Genomic DNA, 25,010 nt, shown 5'->3' with positions numbered 1-25,010 from the left:
AGTTAACTGTGCTACTTGTATTACTTGAGCCTGAGATTTTAATAAAATTTGATTAGTAGTGTAATATAGGCATGCAGAAAGGATTTATGTATAGGTTTGTGTGCATGTGTGTTTGTGTTGACTTGTTTAAACATCTTTATGAGGACCAAACATTAGAAGCCCACTGTACTTGCAGGGACCAGCAGTCAGTTGTGGGGACTAAATGCTGGTCCTCACGAATTTGAAGGCATTTTTGAGGCTAAGAATTTGGTTTTAGAGTTAAGGTTACAATTAGGTTGTGGTTAGGTTTAGGGTTAGGGTTAGGAGTATGCACTGATTCCTAGTGGTTAAGGTTAGGATAAGGTTAAGCATTATGTCAATTTGATGTCCTCACTAAGGTGTGAAAGCGAGTGTGTGTGTGTGTGTTTATTGGCAAGTCTTGGTTGTGTAGTCGTGTGGGAGTAAGTCCAAGGTCATCGAGTGATAACAGCACAATGGTGCAACTGAGTGCCGACAAACATTACAAAGCCTTGGTTTACAAAAAAAATGCTGTTAACAAAGAGTCTTTAGACTAAATAACGTTTTTAAGTTTACATTTAGTTACAGTCCGTCAAGGCACACAAATGCCTTATTACCTTGAACACTTCCACTATCTATCTTTATCATGACGTTGTTTCTCCCTTGGAAAATATTCCCACAGAGTGTAAGTGGCAGCAACGTTCCATCCATCCACGGAGATATCAGGCTGTTTTTCTTAACAATAAACTCTCAACACTGATTGCCTCTGTCAAACCAACCAAAGGGGCATTTAGACTCTCGAGTTATTGCTAGCCTTTTGTTTGTTCTGTAGAATCAACACAGCTGATAGGACATGTTCAAATTGACCTGTAGTGTAAATAATGAAATCGAGCAGCTTTTAATGTGAGGAGATCTTGGCAAAAACACATTTTGTACATGATACAAAGAGAATCAAAGGATCAAAGACTTCATTTTGGCTACACCAGTTCATGGAAAAAGAGGCTTCATGTTATCAGAGGTATAATATTAGTTTTATTCTTGTTGAAATAAAACATTTAACATTAGAAGAAATGTGGCACAGGTTGAGAAAGCCCAAATGCTGGTTTGGTCTGCACATACACATTTGTTTTGGAAAACAAAGCTTTTTACATGCACCGTTGCATTTTGTCCACATGTAAACAGCTTTATGCTAAAAATCAAGCTTTGAAAAAGTACTCTCAATGTGATCATTTTCAAAAACTGCATGTGCATTCATGTTTGGACAGGGATTACAGAGATTATGTGTTGCAACATCAGAGGTGTGTGTCTTTATCTCCATTGTTAACATCAGACTGGACTACGTGTTATTGTTTATAGGCTTCTGACATTTTTGTATGGTTAGGGTTACATTGCTTTGACATGCTCAAAGCAACAATGGTTTTTACGTTTTCACATGGACGATGGTGTTCATTAAAACGGTGCTTGTGAGGGAAAGGATTAAAAAACAAAAGCAGAATATTCTTGTTTTGAAAAATACCGTGTACAAGTGCATTTTCACATCTATATGTCATTTACTTCAGTCCATATCAGTTGATGAGCCTGATAGCTGAAACTTATAGTTGTTCCTTTTACACACAGAAAAAAAACACATTCTTGCAATGTGTCACTAGAAACCATGTGAGAACTTTTTGTCTACCGATTAGGCAAATGTGTCTGGGTGGGAGCAACAAAAGTAACTAAAGGTGCTGTGTTCTGGCATGTTGGAACAAGGGAAACAAGGGATTTACATTACATTTAAGGGCTAGTTGCTAGCCTGTACTGACAATTTGTGTACACTGAACATCTGTGGTACCCTGCCACAATCCAAACTGCAAAACTTACTTGACTACGGAAAAGCATTTCGCTCAAATTTGCAGCATACACCAAGTAGTTGGTTCGTATTGTGTTTACACCATAAACAAACAGCTCTGGAGTTTGGAAGTGGACCAAGACCACCTCCTCCAAAGGGTCTCAGGGCAGTTGTTTTTGTTCGCACCCAAGCAAAATTACAGTGTTCACCCCTGCATCCCTGATTGTGTAGTTTTAAAGTGATTTAAATGGACTAAACACCAGAGACCCAAAGTTGTTTTCATAAGCTCTGTGCTCCCTTTTTCATTTAGTTGTTATTTACGGTTTGTTTATTATTCTGGTTTGTTTATTTATTCATATGCTTTTCATCATGTTATTTCACCCTGAGTGTCTATTAAGTTTTAGTAAACAAGACATTTGAAGATGAGGCTGCAATTTTAAGTATTTTCTGTAGGTATTTGTAAACGATGTGATTAAGAATATCCAGTTGTGCCCCAGATTGCAAAAAAAATCCTAAATCCAGATCTATATCTGGATGTGATTTCTTGTAAGATGGGCAAAGCCCTGTCTTTGGTAACAATTTAATGCAAATGCAAATCAAACCAATCTCCCTTTGGTGGTAACTATTAGCAAATTATAGTCTATGAATACTGCAGCCCTTCATTTTACACCCACTTTCTTAGTGAACCACAGGTAACTGATATCATGAAGTGCATGCAATTTGACAGCTAAGCAACCAGAGGAGGCGGACAGGCTATGGAAAAACCTGCTGCTTTCAAGAATATTTAGGCCGTGTTTTTAGTCCATTTGCCCAGTACTTTATTCCTGATGCACACACAACACGTTCAGTGTGTGTAAACTGTATGTGTGTTTGTGTACGTCTTCAACTTGTGAATTTATTTATTTTATCCAGATCATGATGAACACTAAGGGTTTTGACTTCACACATTTTAGTTTGTGACTTCACTGTGGCAGCGCTCTCAGACCTGGTGTAGTGTTACCAGCAGGTTTGAGGGGTTCTTGCTCTCTTTAATGTGTTGAGCAGTTTTAGGACCCGAGGACAGGTGCTTTGTGGCACTGTCAGCCTTCTGTTTCTACAGTAATGACCAGCATACTGCTGTTGGCCCTTTTTAAATATCTGCTATCATCTCCTCACCTGGACGGTCGCCCTTTTCTCTGTCGCTCACTCTTTGTATATCCCCCTTTCTTACATTTCACCTTTATTCTCCATCCCCTTCACATCTGTCACTTTCATCCCAGTCCCGTCTTTTCCTTTTTCCTTTTATCTCAGTTACACTGCTTTTTTTTTTTTTTTTTCTCGAGCATTTTTTTATCCTATGGTTTTTGTGCATCGATCTACCTAAAGTAAATTATTTTTCCTTTTCAGTTTTATTACTTGAAAAAATTGAGAATGATGACATTGGGAGAAAGACCTTGAAGATCACAGATTTTGGCTTAGCCAGGGAATGGCACAAAACCACAAAAATGTCAGCAGCAGGCACCTACTCCTGGATGGCACCAGAGGTCATTAAGTCATCTCTCTTCTCCAAAGGCAGTGACGTCTGGAGGTATAATGGATGATAATGACACATGAGGCCTTGACATTAGATTTAAATACTTACCTTTTTTTCATTTGTCTGTCATTGTTCTTTAAATTTATTTATCATTAGTTTACTTTGGGGTTTTTTTTTTTTTCTTTTCAGCTATGGTGTCTTGCTGTGGGAGCTGTTAACAGGGGAGGTGCCGTACCGTGGAATAGACGGCCTTGCTGTTGCTTACGGCGTGGCAGTTAATAAGTTAACCCTACCAATCCCTTCCACTTGCCCCGAACCCTTCGCTAAGCTCATGGAAGGTAAGTATGAGCAAATATCAGTGGAGCTGAAGCTGAGCTGAAGCTTTGTTTATCCACAGAAAATGTATGTGAGACTGGCATCTTATTCCAAGAGAGGCACAAGAAGCGACGCCACCTGTTCCACAAATAGGCCATATGGCACCAAATATTAGACTTTAAGTTTAATTTAATTTTATGTGTAGATTTGTACATGCATACATATTTCTAGTGGAAAATGCGTGCATGGTAATAGTAAATGTACTCTTAAAATGGCTAATGGCAAGTTTGCTGGTTTTTCCCAACTTTGTGAATTTCTGCTGATCCAGCTGACTCCTTTTTTTTTCTGTCAGAGCAGTTCACTAGGCCCACAAATACAGTATGATGTAGATGCCCTGGTCACAGTGGTTATGAGTCCATCTTTTCACTGCATTGTATTTGTCCAGATTGCTGGGACCAGGACCCCCATGTGCGTCCCTCATTCTCCTGCATCCTGGAGCAGCTTTCAGCCATCGAAGAGGCGGTGATGGCCACCATGCCTCAGGACTCCTTCCACAGCATGCAGGACGACTGGCGTGTGGAGATCCAGGAGATGTTTGATGAGCTCAGGACCAAAGAGAAGGTAGAGCAGAAGGAGGAGATTCTTTCATACACTAACATCAATATGTTGAAGCCACTGAACACGGAACTATCCTAGCAGCTGGTTAAACACATGAAAGTAAACTTAATTTCCAGCATCCTCTCGTCTGTGTCGCACAGTGTGGGAAGTTGGACCCTGACGCCAAGTATGAAAAAAGACCAGTTTTTCATCTTGCTTCACTCTTTGAGTTTTAGTAATGATACACGCAGGCTAATCTATCATTACGTCTAACCCCGATGTATTGCCCTGGACTGGTTTCATGGGATAAAAATGTTTAATTGGTTACTTTCAGTGGATAAGGCTAAATCGCACGTTTAACAATCAAGTCATTAATGCCGAAGTGCTTTAGTGGACTTCCCCTTGTTAAAACCTTAATCTGCTTCCTGTATAAGTCTGCTGTTTCTGGCTTAAAGTGGGGAGAGAGGAGTTAATTAGTGTTTAGAGAAACAGCAGGATCAGCACACAGAGCTGAGTTAATGAATGGTGAACGGAGTTTTACACAAAATACAAAAGTGCACAGGTGGTGTTTTTATTGAGTTTTAATTTGTGCCTATTTTTGTATTGTGGATTTATGCTGTCTGCTTTGTTCTAGTTTTTCCAGTTCTGCTAATCCACCGTTTGAGCATGAGGTTTACGTTTTTTAAATCTTACAATCCCCAAATTAAACGTTTATCTGCACAGCTGGTAATTTCTGTTGCTTCACCATGCTATATTAAATTCAACCACTATGCAAAGCTCAAAGAATAAGGCTAATTTAGCTTTGAGCTTTCCCATCATAAATTTTACAAGATTAGGGAATTAGTCCCTTCATTTAAACAGATTTCCTGTAAAAAATCTCACCGTAATCTGTGTCTAGGTGGGTGGCTGAAGTGGTTTGACTGTAAAGCTGCTTTATGGAAGTCATCCAGTAAGGATTATTATTACTCAACTGAGAGCGATTCAAGAGAAAATGGAGGGAGTGAAGAATGAGTGAGCAGTGGTGGGAGAGCATAACACTGCCTCAAAAAGAAGGCTACCTACTCCTGCCTATTTTAAAGATTTCAGTGCTCAAAAAACATGTCTAAAACCACACACGGAACAAATGTGACACAGAGGCACAACTTAAGAGTAGTTCTAAATATTGATCTAGCGAGGATGACATACATCCTTTCTGGATCTCTAAGGCACTTTTATTCATCCTAGTGTTATCCTTTAAATGTTGACTGTTCACTAAAAAAGTAGTTTATATAATTTACTTACTGTAAACTGCTTACTGTAGACTTGACTAGCTCTGCACTTGAAATTGTGCTTGCTCATGTTTTAGCTCATACAGTGTTGGCAAACAATGCCAACTTAGCTCACTATTGTTAGAGCAGCTATTGAGGTCTATAGAAGGTGCCTTAACCTCCTAGGACCTGGTGTCCACGTGTGAGGACATCACATTTTGGGTTATTTAGACCAAAATACTCAATTTGGCTCTACAAGGGCCTGATATCCACTCACGAGGACATTATACTGCTACTGTTCTATCGAAATTTTAAACGAATATCCTCATATGTGGCTCTCATTTTTCTTAGAAACAAAAATTAGGTTAAAAAAATAAAATAATTCTTTGTTTTTACATTCATCAGGTCCCAATCAGCCCAAATATCAAAGACAAATTAAAAATGCATGCCGTGGAAGAGTTCACGCCTTAGGAGGTGTCACCATCTGAAATCTTTCAGCCAGTTCTATAAATGCACTTACCTCTTAATACCTGCTTCTTCCAGGAGCTACGTTCCAGAGAAGAGGAGCTGACGCGAGCCGCCCTGCAGCAGAAGTCTCAGGAGGAGTTGCTGAAGCGTCGGGAGCAGCAGCTGGCAGAGCGCGAGATCAACGTGCTGGAGAGAGAGCTCAACATCCTCATTTTCCAGCTCAACAAAGACAAGCCCAACGTGAAGAAGAGAAAAGGCAAATTTAAACGTTCCCGCCTTAAACTGAAGGATGGGAACCGCATCAGCCTACCCTCAGGTGAGCTTGCAGACTGAACTAAGCTAAAATATTCCCACATCCAAACCTCACGATACAAATGAGCCTTCCTTTTTTCCCCCGTAATAGCACTTAAAAAAAATTGGATTGCAGTGCTTTAAAACTGGAGTTCTCGCTCTGGATGGATCCTCTCTGTCCCTTTGTGCCATCACTCAGTGGTACAAACAGAGTGAGATTTGCCCTGCCCACTGCCTGTCAAAGCTTTGAAGCTAATTTGCTATTTGAATTTCTTGGAATCTCCTGTCAAAAACAACTCCAGAGCTTGACAAATCATGTTTTCCCAGTATATAGTTCTTGTATGAGAATGGTGTATTTGCCACATCATTCCCATACATCTGTAGCAAAATAAAAAAGTTAAACCATATTGTATTTTCCAAGCTTTTAGCCTACACTATTCAGAAAAAATAAGCAAACTAACACGTCCAGATTAAATAATCACTCTGATGTTGTTGTGTTTGCAACATTTGAACTGTGTTGGAAAATCTAACTATACATATCAAACTGTAATCACTCAAACAGTAACTCCTCTGGGATTATAATAACTGTTTTACTTGTCCGGCATATTGCAGACTTCCAGCATAAGATCACCGTGCAGGCTTCGCCCTCCATGGACAAAAGGCGGAGCCTTCACAGTACCAGCTCCTCTCCTCCCAGCAGTCCCACACTTATCCCTCGTCTACGAGCCATTCAGCGTAAGTTCAGTTTGTGTTTTTGCATATTAAAGAGTCCCTCAGGTTTTCTTAGTCGTGCTTACTGTCCTACCTTGAGTCCAGCCTGCTCAAATGTAAAAGAACCAAAGAAATCACATCAGCTCTGAGAATTTCACAGGAACTGGGAACATGGGAACAGTATCATGCACAATGACTAGAGCCATGTGAACAAAAGCTCCAGAGGCAGAGGCAGTTGTTTGAACAGTTTTAAAAAGATGTTAGTCACACACCAACGCCCCTGCAATAACTGGGACAAATTCCTCTTGTGCATTTATGGTAGGTGATAATACAGATAGGGGTCTTCTCTGTAACATAGGAGGCACTGAAAAATCAGAGTACTAGAAAAAAGACGTACATTTGTATACAGATCCATGTGTTTAAACTTAGTCTTAATTGATGCTTTGAGCTACAAGATTAGACAGGTCTGTGCTATCCAAGGAGGAGGTGTGTTTTAGAAGCCTGTATTTAGTGCACACAGGATTGTACACTTTATGAGGAATCATGTATTTGCAGTTGTGTACACTGATTTACTTCAGCATTTTATTAAATCTTTATGCATAGCCATATGATACATAGCAATTGAATAACAGCCCTGTTGACATGGACACCTATTTCTTGCACATTTTAAAGTCAGTTTTATTTGCACCAGCCATAAATTTCATTCATACATATAAGTGTAAATGTTTATTCCAACAGATAAACATTTAGACTTATTTATGGCAGCACTGGCTGAAGTGCTCCACCTTCTGTTTTGTAGCATTAAATGCTCTGTTTCACAGTGCTCAGGCTGTAACATGTGCATTTCCCTCCTCAGTGACATCCCACAGGCCGAGGGACAGTTTGTATGTTTACCAACAGGATGTTGATTTGACCAGCGAGGTGTCAGCCTACTCTGGGTTCAGGAGGAAAGGCAAGGAGACTGGCTTCGCTCATGCAGCGTGAGGCGTTGCCAGTAGCACTGAGTGCTGTGTGTTACGTGTGGCTAACTTTAAGTGTTGAAAGTGGTTAAAGTTTCCAGTCAGTGATTTTTCTCTTGCAGATTGACAGCATTTATCTGATGTGTGGATCATAACAAGACTTTGGTGTTTTCTACTTGTAAAAATGTTTTCATCAACCTTAAAATCAAATAAATTAGCTACACAGTTCATGCTGCAGACATGGGCCACGGAGCTGTTTCTTTTTTCTTTTTTTTTGTCTTTGAATTCTACAAATGAATTTGGTGGCAGCTTTCTTTGGCTCTTGTCTGATGCTGTGACATAATTGGTGGATGCTGCTTTTGCTGAAGTTCATGACAACTAACCAATACCAGTAAGAGGATCTTAAAACAACACTGCTATTGGTTGCTGTTGTTTTTCTTTTTGAATTGTTCTATGATTATCACTGTCACGATTATGATATTCACTCTGAATCTTCCTGAATCAGACATTAAATTAAAAGACTCGAAAGCCATCTAGTGTATAACTTTTGAACAACAGTACTCCAGGGGTTTGGTGTTTACCCAATGTTTTTTACCGTAAGTACAGCGGTCCCTCGCTATAACGCGGTTCACCTTTCGCAGCCTCGCTCTTTTCCTGATTTTTTTTTTTTTTTTTTTGGTGCAATTTTGCATGGTTTTGTTTTTTTTCTTACAACGCTTTGTGTTCTGCGTCCTGATTGGCTGTAGACCATTGTCAATCAATCTCGTGCGGTGTCTCCTCTACAGTACAGAATGCGTTCAGCTTGTCAAATTTACATAAATCTTCGATCGCTAGCAGTGTGACTCTGAAGTGCTGTACTGTATGTCTGTAAGTTTACCCCCCAACAAACACAACAATGTCAACAAAACATTTTGCACCATCAAAGGCAACCGCGGGAGCCTTTGGTGTCATTCTATAATACTGGACTTATTTTTCTACAAAGGTTTGAACTTTGAGAGTATTTAAACAAGAGAGAAAAGTGTGAAAATGTTCATATCTGTCTGAGAAAAGTGTATAAGGTGTGTAGCGAGGGGTTTTACAGCCTTAAAACATCTATAATAATTGTAAAAATAAAGTTGGCTACTTCGTGGATTTCAACTATCGCAGTTTATTTTTGGAACGTAACCCCCGCGATAAACGAGGGACCACTGTACTTCATAATGCTTCTATGGATTGATTAATACCAGGATTGTACAGATGGCAGAAAACATTTAATAATCCTACTAACATGTCTAGTCCATATTTCGTGTGAGGACTGTCTTTTGGTCAACAGCAGCTTGCAGGAGTTGATTGATTGGTTTGTTTATTTGTAAAACTTAACAATCGCTGCATTTACAGTTACTCAAGATGAGAGCAACCGTACGTGGGGCCGCAGCTCCCCCTTCAGGCCAGAGGAGTTTGATGACGTGAAAAAGGGAATCAAGAAGAAAGGAAGAACCTGGGGACCCAGTTCAGTACAGAGCAAAGAGAGGCCTGCTGCCGCTCAGAGGTGAAGTGTGTTTACACACAGGAAAAAAAGCAGGACAGTCACGTTTTACTCGCACTGTGTAGTTGAAGACTTAAAAACAAGCTTGTCTAAGTCAAATTTTCAAAGTGATGAAATAGTTTTTGACTCTTCTTTGTGTATCTGATTCATGCTACATTTGCAGAGTCCAAAAAAAACTAAAGAAGTCATCATTTGTATGCTTCTCTAAAGGACTGCAGATGGTCAAACATCTCAAAGTCTCATACGATTTAAAAACAAAACAAAAAATGTTCTGTCAGAAAATGTAACATTGCATTCGCACAGGGATGGTGAAGTAGGGCTGCTCGATTATGGCAAAAATGATAATCACGATTATTTTCACTGAAATTGAGATCACGATTATTTGACGATATTTATTTAACCCTTTAAGACCTACTATAGAACCAAGTCCACCAGAGCTTATATTTATTTTTTACATGCTGTAGTGCCATTTGTGGGAGCATTTCAAGTTGCTATACATCAATACAACTGTTATAGCCCATATTTTAATAATATGTATGCATTAAGTCCATAGTAATTACATAAATTGCAAAAAAGTGCAATAAACTACAAAAAAAATTGAAAATCGCTTTTGTTTTGTTTACATATATTTCTACTTGGAGAAATTTAAGAGGTTTAAAATTCGATTAATTGAGCAGCCCTATGGTGAAGTGAGCATAATATATACAAAAATCTAAACAATTGTAATTTATAATCAATCCTTTTATAAAAATATTTAGATGTTAGTAATCTCTGTACGTGTGATAATGTTTGTGCAAAGTTTCGCTCAGATTGGCCAACCTGTTAAAGAGGCGATGAAGTATATACAGACAAATGATCATATGCTACGATCATTATAGTAAGAGGATGGAAAGTTTCATGCACTGTGCTGCACTCTGAAACTCATCCGTCCAATAATGGTTGGATCGCATGGGCACAGTGTGACACACATATGTGTCACAAATAGAAAAGTAGAATGACAGGAAGCCGATGCAAATAGCACACACGAAGACACTGTCGCCTCAAAAGATGACATAGTAATGATATGGAACAGCCTATGCAGCACTAATTTTGCTCGACCTTGTGGTCAGCGTGGTGCATGAAAGAGCATCTTCAGTCTTTATATATGTAACTAATTCTGCAGTGTACCTCACTAATAATTCTTTTTATAGAGTGCGTCCTCTGTCAGATGGCAGTAACCCGTGGTCCACCAGCCTGGTGAAGTCCCAGAAGTCTGTCCCTCTTGCTGCCCTGTTTGCCGAACAAGGTGAGCTAAAACTGTGGTGACATTAAATTTGTTTAAATGGTGCTTGGATTTATAAGGAGCAGGTATTTATTGATATTTCCACTTCTGTGTTTTTAGCAGGGAACAGTAAAGATGAGACTTTCTCCCAGGAATGTTCTGACAGCAGCTCCAAACCAAAGCAGCTCAAGTTCCCCAACCAGGTGTACATCGATCTACCTCTGTGGAGGGACGAGCAGCAGACTCAGATTTGCCCTGGTGGAAACTGCGGGACAGGAGATGCTGGAGTGGGATTAGCAGGTCAGAGCGGCCAACCAGAGACTCCAGACGACCCATATACCACCACATCCACTTCATCCACCTCAACTACCCCACAGCTTACACCCACCAACAGCCTGAAAAGGACATCGGGTCGCCGCAAGACCGACGCTGTGCTGTATGGCTGCGGTTCGCTGCTGGCTTCGGTTGTGCTCGGTTATGACATCAGGGAAGCCCTGAAAAACTCAGCTGCTGGCGAAGACTGCGAGCCCCCGAAAGAGGAGAAAGAGAAGAAAAAGAAAGAGGGCCTGTTTCAACGCGCAACCCGTTTCCGCCGCAGCACCTCACCACCAAGTGGTCGCTCCCGTAAAGACGAGGGAACGTCAAACCACAACTCCCCCCAACCTGTCAATCTTATTTCCATGTCAGCCATCATGGAGTACAACTCCACCAAGTGTCTCTTACAGTCTGAAGCGGAGATGTCGGAGTCTAACCCTGTGAAGGCTGAGCATGTGGCTGTCAATCATCACACAGAGCCATCCAGATGCAGCCCAGCAGCAGTTCCAGAAGGCCAGAGTAACAAGACTGCAGCTAAAACGCAGACAGCGGTGCAAACCCAAAGCCAGCCGCCAGAGCAGACCAACCACAACCCAGCAGCACGTCTACGCAGAAAGAAATACACCACCAACCACAACAGTGAGTAACTAACAAAAAGTGAGAAAACTTGTATATACAGGTTTAAAAAGGATTCCCACTCCAAAAATGTATCTCCGTTTGTTCACAGCCAATGGCCTGCCCGCTCTGCCTCCTCCAGTCACACAAAAGAAGCAGGAGAAACAAGAGAAGGATGGAGGGCCAGAGAAGCCCTCTGGTGGAGAGGCCTTCACAAGACCGCGGCCAGTGTCACTCAGGGCCAAACCCCACACCTGGGCTCTGCTGCGAGGACGCAACAAAAGCTACTCCCTGGGTCACTATTCCGGAGAAAAGACGGCGCAGAACCTAAACGTGATGCTGTCCTCAGAGGTAGGGATGGGCTGCTCCCTGCTGGACATGGACACCGAGGGCCAGAAACGAGACTGCACCGTGCCGCTCTGCCGCATTCAAAGCTCTCCTGCACGGCCCTCTGTCTTTGAGCTGGACAAAGAGTTCCTCTCTTAGAAGTCTCGAGAAGCGAGCTGCTTGCTGGTGGTTGTAGCTTGTTGCTCACAGCCTAGAATGTTCAGAACTTACACACACAGAACTCCTGGAGGGTTTAGAAGCAGGCTGCCTTTGTTTCTATTTGATGAAGTTCTATACAGAGCGATAGAAACGGCTTTGTCGCAGTTCTAGCACATATTCTATGTTCTAGACTGCAGCAGAGTCTGAGGCTTTTAGAAAATTCCTGAGTCACAGGTGTTCCAGTGTGTTTCTTTCTAGTACACACACACGGGGTTCTGAAACCAAGGCAGAACTTTCCAGAGATGGATCAGCAGCTCTTCCTGTGATCATCTCGGTGCTTGACTGCTGCCTTTGTTTCCCCATCCTTTCCTCGCTCTTGTCACCCCCCACCCTTTTCCTTTCTCGTTCTATCGGTGCAGCTAAACGTTGACCGCTGCTGCAGCTTTCTCAACACAATACCCTCACCTTTTTATTTATATATATATTTTTATAGGTAATTTAATATGAAGAGACTTGACCTTACCTTAGAAACCAACAGGACACACATTCCATGTCAGTTTCAAAAAAGTGTGATCACGCTTTTAGATTTTTTAATATTTTTTTTTTGACTTAAAAATCATGCATGCATGTACCCTTAAAACATTGAACAAAAATATACTATGCCTTGTTTGTAAATATTTCTTTTAATCCTTTATCGGCCTAATGCTGGCAGTTTTGTTTTCTTTTATATGGCATTAATGCTGTTTCATGACTGAGGCAGCAATGCTGCAGTACAGTTTGTTCTTGGGCAATAGATTGGTGTTTTCGAAGAGTCCGTGGAGTAGTCGAGAAATGTGTCTGTTAATTTGTTTTCATGAAGAAAAATGTTTTCTTTTTTGTTTGTTTGTTTGTTTGTTTGTATGCACAAAAACATCTGCCACACAGTCTGAGGAGAGTTTATGATGAGGTTCATGATTACAAATTGTAGTGTAGTCCACCCTAGGAAGGGGAAGATGGTGGCATTCACTTAAGAGACACGATTCATGTTTGTATGGTTAAGATTCAGACCAAAATCTTAGGTTTAAACACAGATTGTGGTTTAGGTTCAAATAAAACAGCTGAGCCATGTTTTAAAGCTCTGTTACACTTCCTTTTGAAACACTTGAGTTTTGCAGTCGGGGTTACTGTCACATATTTAATTGCTGTCCGTGAGTACACAGGAACAGATCACATTTCTGGACTATGTCACGTGTTACCATGAGGCCACGCTGTCTCGAGGTAGATTACATACTGGACCCGGGTAGAGATGCATGTGTGTTTCCACCCAGAATTCCCTGAATGCGGGTAGAAAACTGGAAGTCCTTCAAAGCAGACCTGGAATCTTCTCGTTTAGGAGTTGTGGTCATGTGTTGATAATATGGAATATGGAGTATTTATAGATGTTTTTTCTTTGTTAAAATTGTCTTTATTTGGCACACTGCAGCAGAGCGGGAGGAACGCATCAGCCGTGAATGTTCATGTGAGGGAAAACCCAAATAAACTGCTTGGATGTTTAGGATTTCTACAAAGCCCATAAATGTGCACACAGGAGAGTGTTTACTTACTGTTTAGAGCATCAACTGCACAAAACTGCAATACTTGTACTGTAAACCTGATAAATGTGTGCCTTTCAGCTTTGTCGTTTAAAAGCTCGGTCACTCAGTCATAGAAATCAGCCCCAGTTTGGTTGGTTTGATTCTGTGATAGCGCTGTTACATGTAACTGGTTTTAACGTTTAGTTGAGTCAGGTTGTCGGTTGTATCTGTTTCTCTTTGTACACTTTTTATACAATGTTAAGCAAAAGGTTTTTGCATTTAGAAAATATTCCGAGTCAAGACACCGTTTGCCTTTCATGATCATGCTAGTTTTCCTCAGTATTCACAAAGGGCTTTGAATGTTGATTTGTCAACATGTTTCTTCCAGACTTGTGTGAACTTGACAGTATGCAGAGCTGATAATGAAGGATATATGCTGGACCCAATGCCACCTGTAATTGTTTAGTAAGTAAATTGAATATAAAAGTGGCCCACTCAAGTATTCATTTACTAAAAGATATGAATTTCCAAATGGTGTAAATATAACTGATTGCTCATGTGTATCTCACTGTGGCATTTTATCATTTCCTGTGTTGCTGTGTTTTATGACCACTGAATTCAGAGCAGCTCTAAACACTGTAAAGGGCCTTACTGATCATAGGGCTGTTAAAAGTGAAATAAATTAAGGGCATCTTTAAACACCAGCATGCACTGCTGCTATAACACTGCAGACCTGAAACATTCCCAGACACACATGCCAATATATTTTACAAACTGCAGCAATAATATTCGTGAATCCAGACACTGCACATTCAGGCTGTGTGGCTACAGGACCAAAATTCAGCTCTATCAGCACTAAGGCCTCTCAGTCCTCAGGACCAAAACTACTAAATGAACTAGCTGCTAGTGAGGAGTTCCTACAAAGAAGGCGACTCCACATGAAAACGCCACAAAGATCCTCAGTGTGAAGCACTGTAGCTGAAAGACCCACCGCCCTCCCAATCAAATGAGAACTTCCTGTTAAATGCAGTGCTTCCTTTAAATCACTGAACACGTGTCACGCTGACTGTGTCACATTGAGCTTAGAGTACGTCTGTTTCAGTGAGCGCTGTTTGATATCATTACAGTATTTGTCATTTCATGCCTGATTGATGAAGAGTATCCAGTTTATCAATGTTTTCAATAAAGTCTAAGTCGAGACTAATGTCATTGGTTTGTCTTTTTTTTTTTTTTTCCAAACACAGTTTAAAATATAATTTCAGTTTTTTGTGTCATCTGAAGATGATTTATGGGGATTCAATTCAACTAGTAGTTCAGCATCATGTTCAAAAGTTCCCGAAGATGCTGTGAAACCCTCAAAAAGCTGAAAGCTGCCTCTGCCTACAGAAGCAAACCCACCAAAGCGTGGCACAAAGACTGGATGGTTAAAGGACAGGGCCCAGATTCAAAGGCAAGACAGTAAAGTTCATGAGATGGTCTTTTTTTTCACAGCTATGAATGGGAAAGTAGCAACAACACAAGACTAAAATAATTTCTGACGCAGTGAGGTGAAGCTACTGTTGGTGAAGACCCAAAGCCCAGACCTACACCATCAGAACATGGATTTGTATTATTATTTTCCAAAGTCCTGCCATTCAGGGTAAAAGAAAAAGTAATCATTCTTAGACAACCATCAAAAACACATGGTTTGAAGCTCAACTGCAAGTCAGTCACCCTTGATGACCTCAGAGGGTTCAGTCGCTACTTTTAAATCTTCCTTAACAAGCAAGCTAAGTGCACAGATTATATTATTATACGACACATAAGTATAAAAAATATCGTAGGGTTTTTTTTCCTATATTTCAAAGTATTATGTAGACTCCTAGCAAAAGTTAAAAAGTCTGACTCTTGAAATCTGAAGGCACCACTATGGTGACTCTGTCCTTTAAGTTTGTATTCACTGTCGTCTTGGAATAAATCTAAACTACAACAACAGAGTAACACCAGAATAAAAAAACACACTAGAATCAAAGTTGCTGTTTTTGCATATTACTGAGCTTTAATTTAAAAAAAAACTATATATTCATGGCTGCACAAATAGGCGTAACACTATACCTTTGTAGGCAATAAAATACAAAGAGGAGAAGACGATGAGAAAACTGCGAAAACACCACCAGCTTTACTGTTTGTACAAAAAGGGTCCAACTTACAGGACAGAGGTCAATTTCAACAGTGGATTTTATTTGTAGTGTGATACATTTAGCACAGTACATTCTCATACAGTTTTCTTTTAGCAGAGTTTTTTTCTTTACAAAAAGCTCTCTTAAAGACGTTAAAGCAGCATTCGCTGATCCTCACTGCTGGACTGCGTGCGAGAGGTATGAGGAAACAGACATAAGTTGAAAATATATCTTGACCATGTGTGAACGAGCACACCAGATTGCAATAATATTTTTATGATTTATGGAGAGGAAAAGCTGCCTGTGAGTTCAGAATATTTTGCCATGAATAGAAAAACTTTAAAAAAATACTCTTTAAGTTTAAAAAAACAAAAGCAATCCTCTTCCGGTGAACGTGAAAGTTTGCCTTCATATGAGGCCTTTAATGCTTTGTACAATAAAGTGCATCACTTTTACTTGCACGGATGTGTGTGGCTGTGGCCGTCGAGGTAGCGATGGATATTTAAAGCTGAAGGGATGGCCGATGCTGTGTCTGCAGAAAAGAGAATAGAATTCAACTTTATTGTCATTGCACATGTCACAAGTACAAGGCAACGAAATGCAGAGAGAAGGAAATCAGCAAACGGAGCAGTTCTGTTTTGTCTCTCTAAAAGATCTAAATATGGTGAAAAGGGCGGGGTGAGCTGGGGTAATTACTGTCATCATGTACAGACTCATGATAGGATTACTCCTCCAGGGTGTTTCTTTCCCCTCCCCTCTATCTCAAAGCCTCGGGCGATTGTGATGTGACAAATGATACTAGACATCTCATCCGGGTGATCTTTTGTTGCAGCAGTATTGTTGGTCATCAACAATACTCTCCAACGGGTCGGTGTGCAGGCAACTAAAACACACACCTGCAACAGTTTCTCACAGATATGGCGGCTTTGCGCTGTGGCAGGAATTTGCATCAGTGGTGATCTACAGGAGCTAGACACGTCTCTACCCTGCAGCCGGCACGACATGATACGATGCAATGATGTGATATGAGGGAATGTGTTTTCATACCTGTGTTGTCAGAGGGTAGTGACGCATTTCAGAGAGCTGCGGGCGCTGTGCTTGCCCTGCAGAGGGAGGACGATCTGAGCTTGGAGGCAGTATTCTTCTCTGTGATTCAGGTCCTTCAGAGTCAGCTTGTGAGAACAGCACTTCATGTCAAACACCTCCTAAAGGAGAGAGAGATAAAGAGAGAGACAGTGAGTGTCCACCAGCCCTCAGCGGTAACGGGCGGCTGGAAGCAACAGGTGGTGCAGTTTGACAGAAAATTTCAAGAACTACAGGCGGAAAAAATGCAAATTGTTTTGTTCTTCTTTTTGTTGTTGTTCTTGTTTTGTCAATCATCTTTTGCTGCTCTTCCTCTTCTTCCTTCTCTATTTTGGAACTGTGCACCGATTCCACTGTAACCTTTCAATTTTATTTGTTTTAAGCTCCGGGAAAAAAAACAAATTAATTTTTGCATACTGCTGTGACGGCAACTGTTTGTGTTTGTGGAAAAAAAACTGCACGCCACCTTCTCTAAAGTGAGTATTTGAGTGTCACAAACAGCGAGGAATGAATTTACAATGAATAATTTACTAATGTTTACAGTGAAACCTGGAGAAAAAAAGATGCAATCCGGTGCTTATCATAGAGAAAATGCAGTGATTATTGATTATTATTTCATTCTTAAATGTTGAAACGTGTGCTAAAATTGGGGAAATGTAGAGATTTCAGCATGTTCAGCTGTTCTGACTTAAATTCCCAATTAAGTGTGATTAATTTATCACAAGTGCACAAATCAAACACAGTTTTCCCATGGAATTACATTCAGGATGTAATGAGTCTAAAATAAACCCGGCCTAATCAGTGTGGAGATGGACGCGCAGCAGGGTGTTTGGTGTGAGTGTGTGTGCGTACTTCTTCTCCACTGGGGTGTGTTAAGTAGATCTTGTAGTACAAATTGCTGTGCAGCTTCCGGACCAGGTCTCGGGGGGGCTTCACTCGGACCACAATGGCTGGTTGTTCGGTTACATTCAGTCTCAGCACAGGGGGGCTGATTTTGGCTGCATGGGAAACAAATTTCTTTGAGCTTATCCGCAGAGCGATGAACACACAGTTGTGAGAGCGTGAAGCAACGCAGAGGAAAAGAGAGGAAGCAGCGGAGAGTATGCTGCTGTTGTTTTTAACTTAAAGAGGGAAGTCTAAAGAAGTCATGTGACTGTGATTGCATTGCAAGACAATGCAACCTGAACTTTGGAGCTTTTTTTTTATCTGACATTAGTTATATATAGTTTGGAGAGAGCATTTTTTAACTTAACTTAGATCTTTGTTATGCTCTATTTAAATAGCTGAACCAGCTCATGAGTGTCTGTGCACCTGGCTTCAGGCTGTGCTTGCTGCCATACGTTCCTGCATCAGTTTGGGGAAGTGAGAACGAACGGAAAGAGGATGCAGACAATGATGCGAGAAGTTGTGTAAACACTCACTGTCCCAACGCGGGCTGAATCTGGGGGAGAGGGCCCAGGCTGATTTGCTGCTGGTGGCCACAGACACAGCACCAACTCTGGCGTAGTACCACTCTCTGGGCTCAGAGGTCATGTCGCTGAGGTCACAGTGGTGCTTCCGGATCTTTTGACAGCCTGGCACATCGATCCACTCGGGCTCGCCATAACTGAGGGAGAAGACATAAACACAGAGGATGGTTATTTCATCCTGTGCAACCTACCCAGCATCCTACTGAGGGTGCTGCAATAATATTAACACAGATACTCTGACTCATTGAACCAACAGCAAGAAGATCAAAACTACATTTCAAGTTTGAAAAACGTCGTCATGAATTCCCTCTTACTTTTGCAGTTTTGCTTCCACCACCATAAAATCACACTTCCTCCACAGCTCTCTCTCTCGGTGTACTTCGAGACCGGTTTCCGATCTCAAATCTCAGTTTTCTGCATTATTCGCTGGCTTATTCGCACCAATCTACTGTTGTGTTCAGCGCTGTCGGCCGCTGTTTTGTTTAGTCTTTTTCAAAAATGACCGCTGACAAGAAAGCCTCATTTCTGCTGTTCAATACCGAAGAAATGTAAACTTTTACAAATTATGCCAAACTGCAAAGGCTTAGTTGTGTCTCTAATAAAAACCTCTATAACTTTGCTCTGCTTCACTTCAGCAGCATCAGGTAATGTTCATATATTGATTCGTGATTTTTTTCTGTTTTTGATCTGCTGCAGATTATTTTAAGGCGGTTATCTGCTATAAAAAGCCAGGACTCGAAAATCTCCTTCATGTTTTTCTTTGGTTTATCCTCCGTTACAAAGGTGTCTGCTGTGATGCTTACACCTCCGATGAAGTCTGACAAGTGTCAGCTTTGTTTTTATACCTAGATATTAAAAAAAATGGATATGTACTGACAAATGATCAGAATTATGTTTCTGACTGTCTCAGTGAAAATTGAATTGAATCAAATCGAATCGAGACCTTGTGAATCGAAATTGAATCTGTTATAGAAATCAAAATTGATACCCAGCCCTACTCCAAAACTCAGCAAAAAAAACTGTATGTCAGGAGCTTCGTGGCACGAGTCAATACTTTACTCCATGTAGTCTAACTCAGTAAGTTCCACCTTAACTGCAAAACACTTCATTTGCTGATACATCAGCAATAATGATACAATGATCAGATATAATGCAGAAGAGGCAATGTTTCGCTGCTGAATGAATGCTTTTATTTTGATATTTTCAATATCATGCAGGACTGTTACTTGTAAAAGAGTCTTGCTTCCTTTTTTGTAGTTAAAACTGTGCTCCTGCACGTGTGTGTGTGTGTGTGTGTGTGTGTGTGTCTTCTCACATCTTCCACTGGACGTTGTACTGCAGAGAAGAGTTCGTGGTGGGTGGAGTCCAGTTCAGGATGTTTTTATAGTCCACTGAGTCAAACCTCACCTGGCTGGGTCGAGGCAGTATCACTGGAAGTGTGAAAACATAATGAAGAACAGTCTGGGTTTATGCAAAGACAATGTCCATACTAATGTGTATTATTCAGAAACATAGTAAAGATAATGATCACATACACAGAATAATAGTATAGTAAATACTGTAAAGGTAAATGACAACATATAAAATCTGTTAATTTTACACTCTGAAAGGCACTGAACCCCAGAATTTAGTAAGAGTTTTCTAAGCTTTTCACATTACGCTGCATGGATTTTATAGAGGGCAACTTGCAAAGAAGAAGATGCTTTTAACATTTCTAAAAGATCAACAGCAGCTCCTGTCCAAACTTAACACACTGCAGTTAAATTATTAGTAAAAAAACAAACAAACAAACAAAAAAAACCCGAACACACAAAACAATACAAATAATTCTCATGGCAAAAATCATCTTTTTCTCACACCTTTCTCTGTTGTTCTTTCTGAACAAACACAGCAGCGTCGGACCAACTTTGTTTTCACTCCCAACAATAACATTACACTTCATTCTTTATTTCAACAAGTCTAGACTTTGATAGGGTAGGAGCAGGGGTAGGAGTTAATAAGTATGTGTATACTTCTTCCTACTCCTTTTCAGACCAAACAATTGTTATTTCATGTTAGACGAATGTGTTTTATTTTATTATATTTCTTTTTTGCTTGTCTGTACAAATACGTGTGTGTGTGTATATCTACACATATATTCGTATCCGTAAACGAAAGTACATGTAGACGAGTATATATTGGTTTTTTTTGTTTTTTGGTTGTTTGTTTTATTATGTCTGAAATAAATAAAGATACAATACAATCACTCAAAAAGTGTGTTTCAGTTGTTCAGGATTTACTAATGAATTTTAGACTAGGGAAAAGGTAATGAAAAAGTAGATTTCTAGCAGAAGATGCTGTAAGTTCTGCTATTGGTTGGTTTGGTTTTCTGTGGCACCAGTAAAGTTATACTTCTTGGTTTTATTATGGGAGCAGTGAGGTGAGGCAGATGTAAATCAGCCTAACTTTAGATCAAGAACAGCCCTAAACCACATGTTTTACATGGAAATAAAAATACAGAGAAATAAATTCTAAGAAGTTACCTTGTGCTGTGACAGAGATGCCCAAGTTGCCCAGCAGCGCTGCTCCAAGCAGGAAAGATGTCATGGTGTTTATGTGGTTTGTGGACGACCAACGTGCAAATGTTCACAACGAGCCACACTGGACTGGTGCTGTTGGAAACACCCTTGCCTTTAACATGCCATCAACTTCCCCTGGCGTTCCTTATATGGCATTTGGACACAGATATAGGATATAGTGTTACTTATTTGATGTAATAAGATGTTTTTTTTTTCCTGTGTTTTTTACAAATCGTACAAAAGGATCCAAAACAAAAAAGTGTCAGATCACGTTACTTGTGTGCCACCCTAATGTGTGCTAAAGTATTGAATATCATGACTTTTCTGGGTCATTCCTGCCGAAGTCAATTTTAAAACACAAAAGACACAAAGCTCTTACAATAGCAGTAAACCTGAGGATACTTGAGTCCCCCCTCATTCTTTGTATTCTGCTAGGAAAATGGGTTTACTGAAACTCCTTCTAAACTGCTTTTACTGCATTAGCAGTGTGTTTGGGATTTCGGTCATGCTTAAAAATTAAGCTGTTGCCAATCTGATGCTTGCGATGTATTGTTGGTACCACAATCTGATGGCACCTTTCTGTGTTCATTATTCCATTTTTTAGCAGTGCAACTTCTTTTTCAGCACTTATCCAGTTTCCTCAATTTTTTTAGGGACAGAAGTTTTCACCTTATAGCTCTTTACAAATCACTTTGTTGGCAGAAAATACCACTTTATGCCTACCAAACTGTTATCTTTGGCATCTTTGTATATTTACTAAAGAAATCAGATTGTATGCCTTTGTGATAGGCTGCCAATAACAAAGTGTAGAAGGCTCTGATTTAAAACTGGCTATTTGCTAAGTGTGGGCAGGTTCAAGGACTGGACTAAAATTTGAAAATAAAAAAAATTGCGTGAAAAACATCAACACAACTTAAAATTACAATATTTTGTTTGGCAAAATTGTGTCAATACAAGGACACCAAATATTGATATTTTATTAAATAAATTAAAATACTCTGGGAATACTACTCCTCCCGAGATAACATTAGCTAAGGAAACTTATTCGAAGCTAATGGCTTAGACACCCCAGCAAAAATAGGACAGCAACTTCATTGCATCTAGAATAAGTGGCTGCGTGGTGACTGTGTTGAATTTCTTCACATTCTGTGACAGATCGTGGCGACTAAATAGTTGTCCAAAGCCATTCAACGGGTTACCTGATAAGAGGTGAACTTTCCAAAAGAAGTCGCTGTCTGCCTTGGATTGACTAAAATCACTTTCAGGGAGATTGTTGAAGGTTTGCAAATAAATATGGTCTATTTTCTAAATGCAGACAGTTTTCTAACATGTTGCCATCTTTGTCAATGAGCACAACGTGAGGGAACTCAACTGGCTGGCTGTTGGTTGCATTCTGGTTACATTACTGTATAACAGGAAACTTGGTCAGCATATTGGAAAATGTTAAAAGTCACATTAATTTCATATTGTGAGTGAAATATTGTGCTAATAATAATAATAATAATAATAATAATAATGTGGGTGTCTGGTGATTCCCACCTCATCTAAAAATAAATGAAAAACCAGCCAATATTGAAGCAAAAACACAGACATGGTCATTTAGAAAGACTGGAGAATTTAAGTAATCTATTGCTCAAGATCACTTTCTTTGTTTGTTTGTTTGTTTTTTTAAATACAAGAAACTCTGGCTCTTTAGAAGAATTGGGTTAACTCACTACTTTTGCACAGTTCTGTATAATGCAGTGCATTGTGTGAAAAGGTGCATTTCCCATTAATCTCAGTGTCAACATGGAAACACCTTTAGTAACCCAGATGTAGGTTACTCCTGCTAAGGCCTTTGTTGGTTCCCTGTCGTTCAGGAGGATTACCACACTGCCCCATTTCTGGTCTACCCCGTTATAAGCAATGCTAATCCTTGTGTAAGAGTTTACTGGAAATCTGTTACATAATGATTTCCTATGCATGACCTGCCCCTTTTCATCACACTTCATATTTCCACTCTGTGTTCATTATCAGGTATATTGCCACCAGTGAGTATTTATAGCAGCTGTTATTAGGTAATGCAGAACATGAACCTATGCAAATTACTTTATTATTTTATTTGACATTATTGCAGCTAGACTTCATCTTTTCTTTTTCTTCATAATTTAGCACAGGGGCAAACCCTTCAGCAGCCTTTCAGGATTTGAAAAATATTAATTTAATTTAAAACAAAACAAAACAAAAAAAACCGTTTTTTTATACTAATTAACTGGTATACTGATAAGTGGTTACACTCTACTACATATTAAAGTAGTTGTGAAAAACGTAAGTCGAAATTAACATTTGAAATAGTTAAAAGTAATTGAAAAAAAAATCAAACATACTGTTTAACAACAAATTTAAAGTTGAAAGCTACAATTTGTGGATATGCAGATGAAAGTTTGAAAAAAGTAACAAATACATATCAAGCAGCTACATGGTATGTGTAAATGTTAAGCTCATTTAATTTGTTAGCTATTAATATTGAATGTGGTAAAAGTGTCATGGACAATATGTTCCTGGAAGTAATAAATAGGCAACAAATTAACTAAGTATGTAAATAAATGGCAAAATTTAAACATAGCAGTAAAATGTGTAAGCTTATATCTATTGAATCAAATAGTGTTTCAATAAACAAAGTATATGCAACACATGAGATAGCATCTAAAGGAAAAAAAAAAAATAAATAAAATAAGAAGTTGAATAAAGTAAAGGATAAATTCTGGATACTAGTAATAGATCAATGGAGAAAAGATGAAACGCATTTGGTAAAATATTAAAGCAGGTAAAACAGACAAACATACGCGCTTCAAAAGCTAATATTAGATGTCAGCAAAGTAGCCTAATAAGTAGCAAATAGTAAAAGCTTAAATGCTGTGGGTGAAAGGTTAAAGTAGCTGAGAGCAAGAAATATACAAATGTAAATTACATCCATTGAATTTTGAAGTTAAAAGCAAATCGAACACACCAACTCTGAAATCGTGATTAAAAAAACAAAACAAAACAAAAAAAACCTCTTAAAGTATCTGAATTTATAAGTTTTAGTCATTCAGGCCTTTTTGTCTTTAACGCATTCTTGCAGTCGAATTGGTGTGTCACTGGGCTTTATAGATATCTGCAGCTGGGTATCATTGCATATCAGTGAAGATGTACAACACTGCCTAAAATATGTATAATGTAAATACAACTGGGCCTGGTACAAAACCCTGTGGAACTCCTTAATTAACCTTAGGGTGTTAAAAGCTCCATTTATTTGAACAAGTCTAATGGAGTCTAATAGCTTTTTAAAGCTCTTAAGAATAAAGGCTATGAGTACTTGCTTCTAAAAGTAATGGTTAAATGGTGACACTATAAGGTAGCAACAAGGGCCTAAAAGTAATGTGTGAAAAGTGCAGCAGGCAAATGGTTAAATGGGTGAAATTAATAGAGAATAAAAAGGCAACAGTAGCATTTAAATAAATGGATAAATGGTAAAGAGAGTTAAAAGTTACGATTAAAAGATCTGGTTATAATTGGTAATAGTGGCATTTTGTTTTAAGAAGAAGGATGAATACAAACAGGCTGTAATTGACATAAAATACATTTTGGCTATATCAACTTTGTTAAAACTAAATTTCAACTGAAATTGATTTCAGCACATAAAACACGTTTTTTAACTTGGATTTGGTTTTGCAGGAATTCATCTGATAAACCTGTGAAGACACAGATAATGAAATCTGTTACGGGCAGAATAAAAAGAAGGTGTCCATTTTACCCACACAAAGCAAAGAGGAAGGAAACACAACAGACACACAAACACAAAGGAGGTCCCCCGCCTGTTACTGGTGTTACTGGATGCCGAGGAACAGTTTGGGCAGCTTAAATGTCAAAATACCACAGGCATGAGCATTTCTTCCCTTACATGGTGACAAAAACTGATAAAGTGATTTATACTACTACTGTAGGCCCCACTACAATAAACAATCAACATAATGACACTGCAAATGTCAACTTCCCTTCCTTAATGCGTAATATCCACGTACAGTAACAGCATAAAATT

At 39.4% G+C, this 25,010-nt stretch overlaps 2 protein-coding genes across 3 annotated transcripts in view; one reads left to right on the top strand and one right to left on the bottom strand.

Annotated features, from left to right (window-relative positions):
• The window catches only part of map3k21 (mitogen-activated protein kinase kinase kinase 21), a 29,569-nt gene extending 14,684 nt beyond the window's left edge, over positions 1-14,885 (top strand). Inside the window, exons 2-11 of one of the 2 annotated variants that reach the window (XM_085296463.1) lie at positions 3,212-3,392; positions 3,528-3,676; positions 4,099-4,274; positions 6,041-6,281; positions 6,869-6,991; positions 7,824-7,919; positions 9,304-9,454; positions 10,642-10,736; positions 10,833-11,666; positions 11,755-14,885. In XM_085296463.1, coding sequence (XP_085152589.1) covers positions 3,212-3,392; positions 3,528-3,676; positions 4,099-4,274; positions 6,041-6,281; positions 6,869-6,991; positions 7,824-7,919; positions 9,304-9,454; positions 10,642-10,736; positions 10,833-11,666; positions 11,755-12,128 — 2,420 coding nt within the window. In that variant the 3' untranslated portion in view covers positions 12,129-14,885. The remainder of the gene's footprint in view (positions 1-3,211; positions 3,393-3,527; positions 3,677-4,098; positions 4,275-6,040; positions 6,282-6,868; positions 6,992-7,823; positions 7,920-9,303; positions 9,455-10,641; positions 10,737-10,832; positions 11,667-11,754) is intronic. The other variant, XM_085296462.1, reaches the window with a different exon arrangement.
• Positions 14,886-15,725: 840 nt separating this feature from the next.
• il22ra2 (interleukin 22 receptor, alpha 2) lies at positions 15,726-24,971 on the bottom strand. The gene is made up of 6 exons (XM_085296461.1): positions 20,915-24,971; positions 19,708-19,822; positions 18,345-18,529; positions 17,776-17,921; positions 16,888-17,045; positions 15,726-16,372 (listed from the first exon to the last, which is right to left on the bottom strand). The coding sequence occupies exons 1-5, from the start codon at positions 20,976-20,978 to the stop codon at positions 16,896-16,898; spliced, it is 660 nt and encodes a 219-aa protein (XP_085152587.1). The 5' UTR covers positions 20,979-24,971; the 3' UTR covers positions 15,726-16,372; positions 16,888-16,895.
• Between the last annotated feature and the right edge of the window lie 39 nt (positions 24,972-25,010).

The sequence above is a fragment of the Mchenga conophoros genome, linkage group LG13, assembly GCF_057382185.1.
Source record: "Mchenga conophoros isolate Kocher_MC1m ecotype Shallow Benthic linkage group LG13, M_conophoros_male_GT1.1, whole genome shotgun sequence".
NCBI classification, from domain to species: Eukaryota; Metazoa; Chordata; class Actinopteri; order Cichliformes; family Cichlidae; genus Mchenga; species Mchenga conophoros.
Note: the sequence above shows the minus strand (reverse complement) of the source record. Positions and strands in the feature narration are given on the sequence as shown.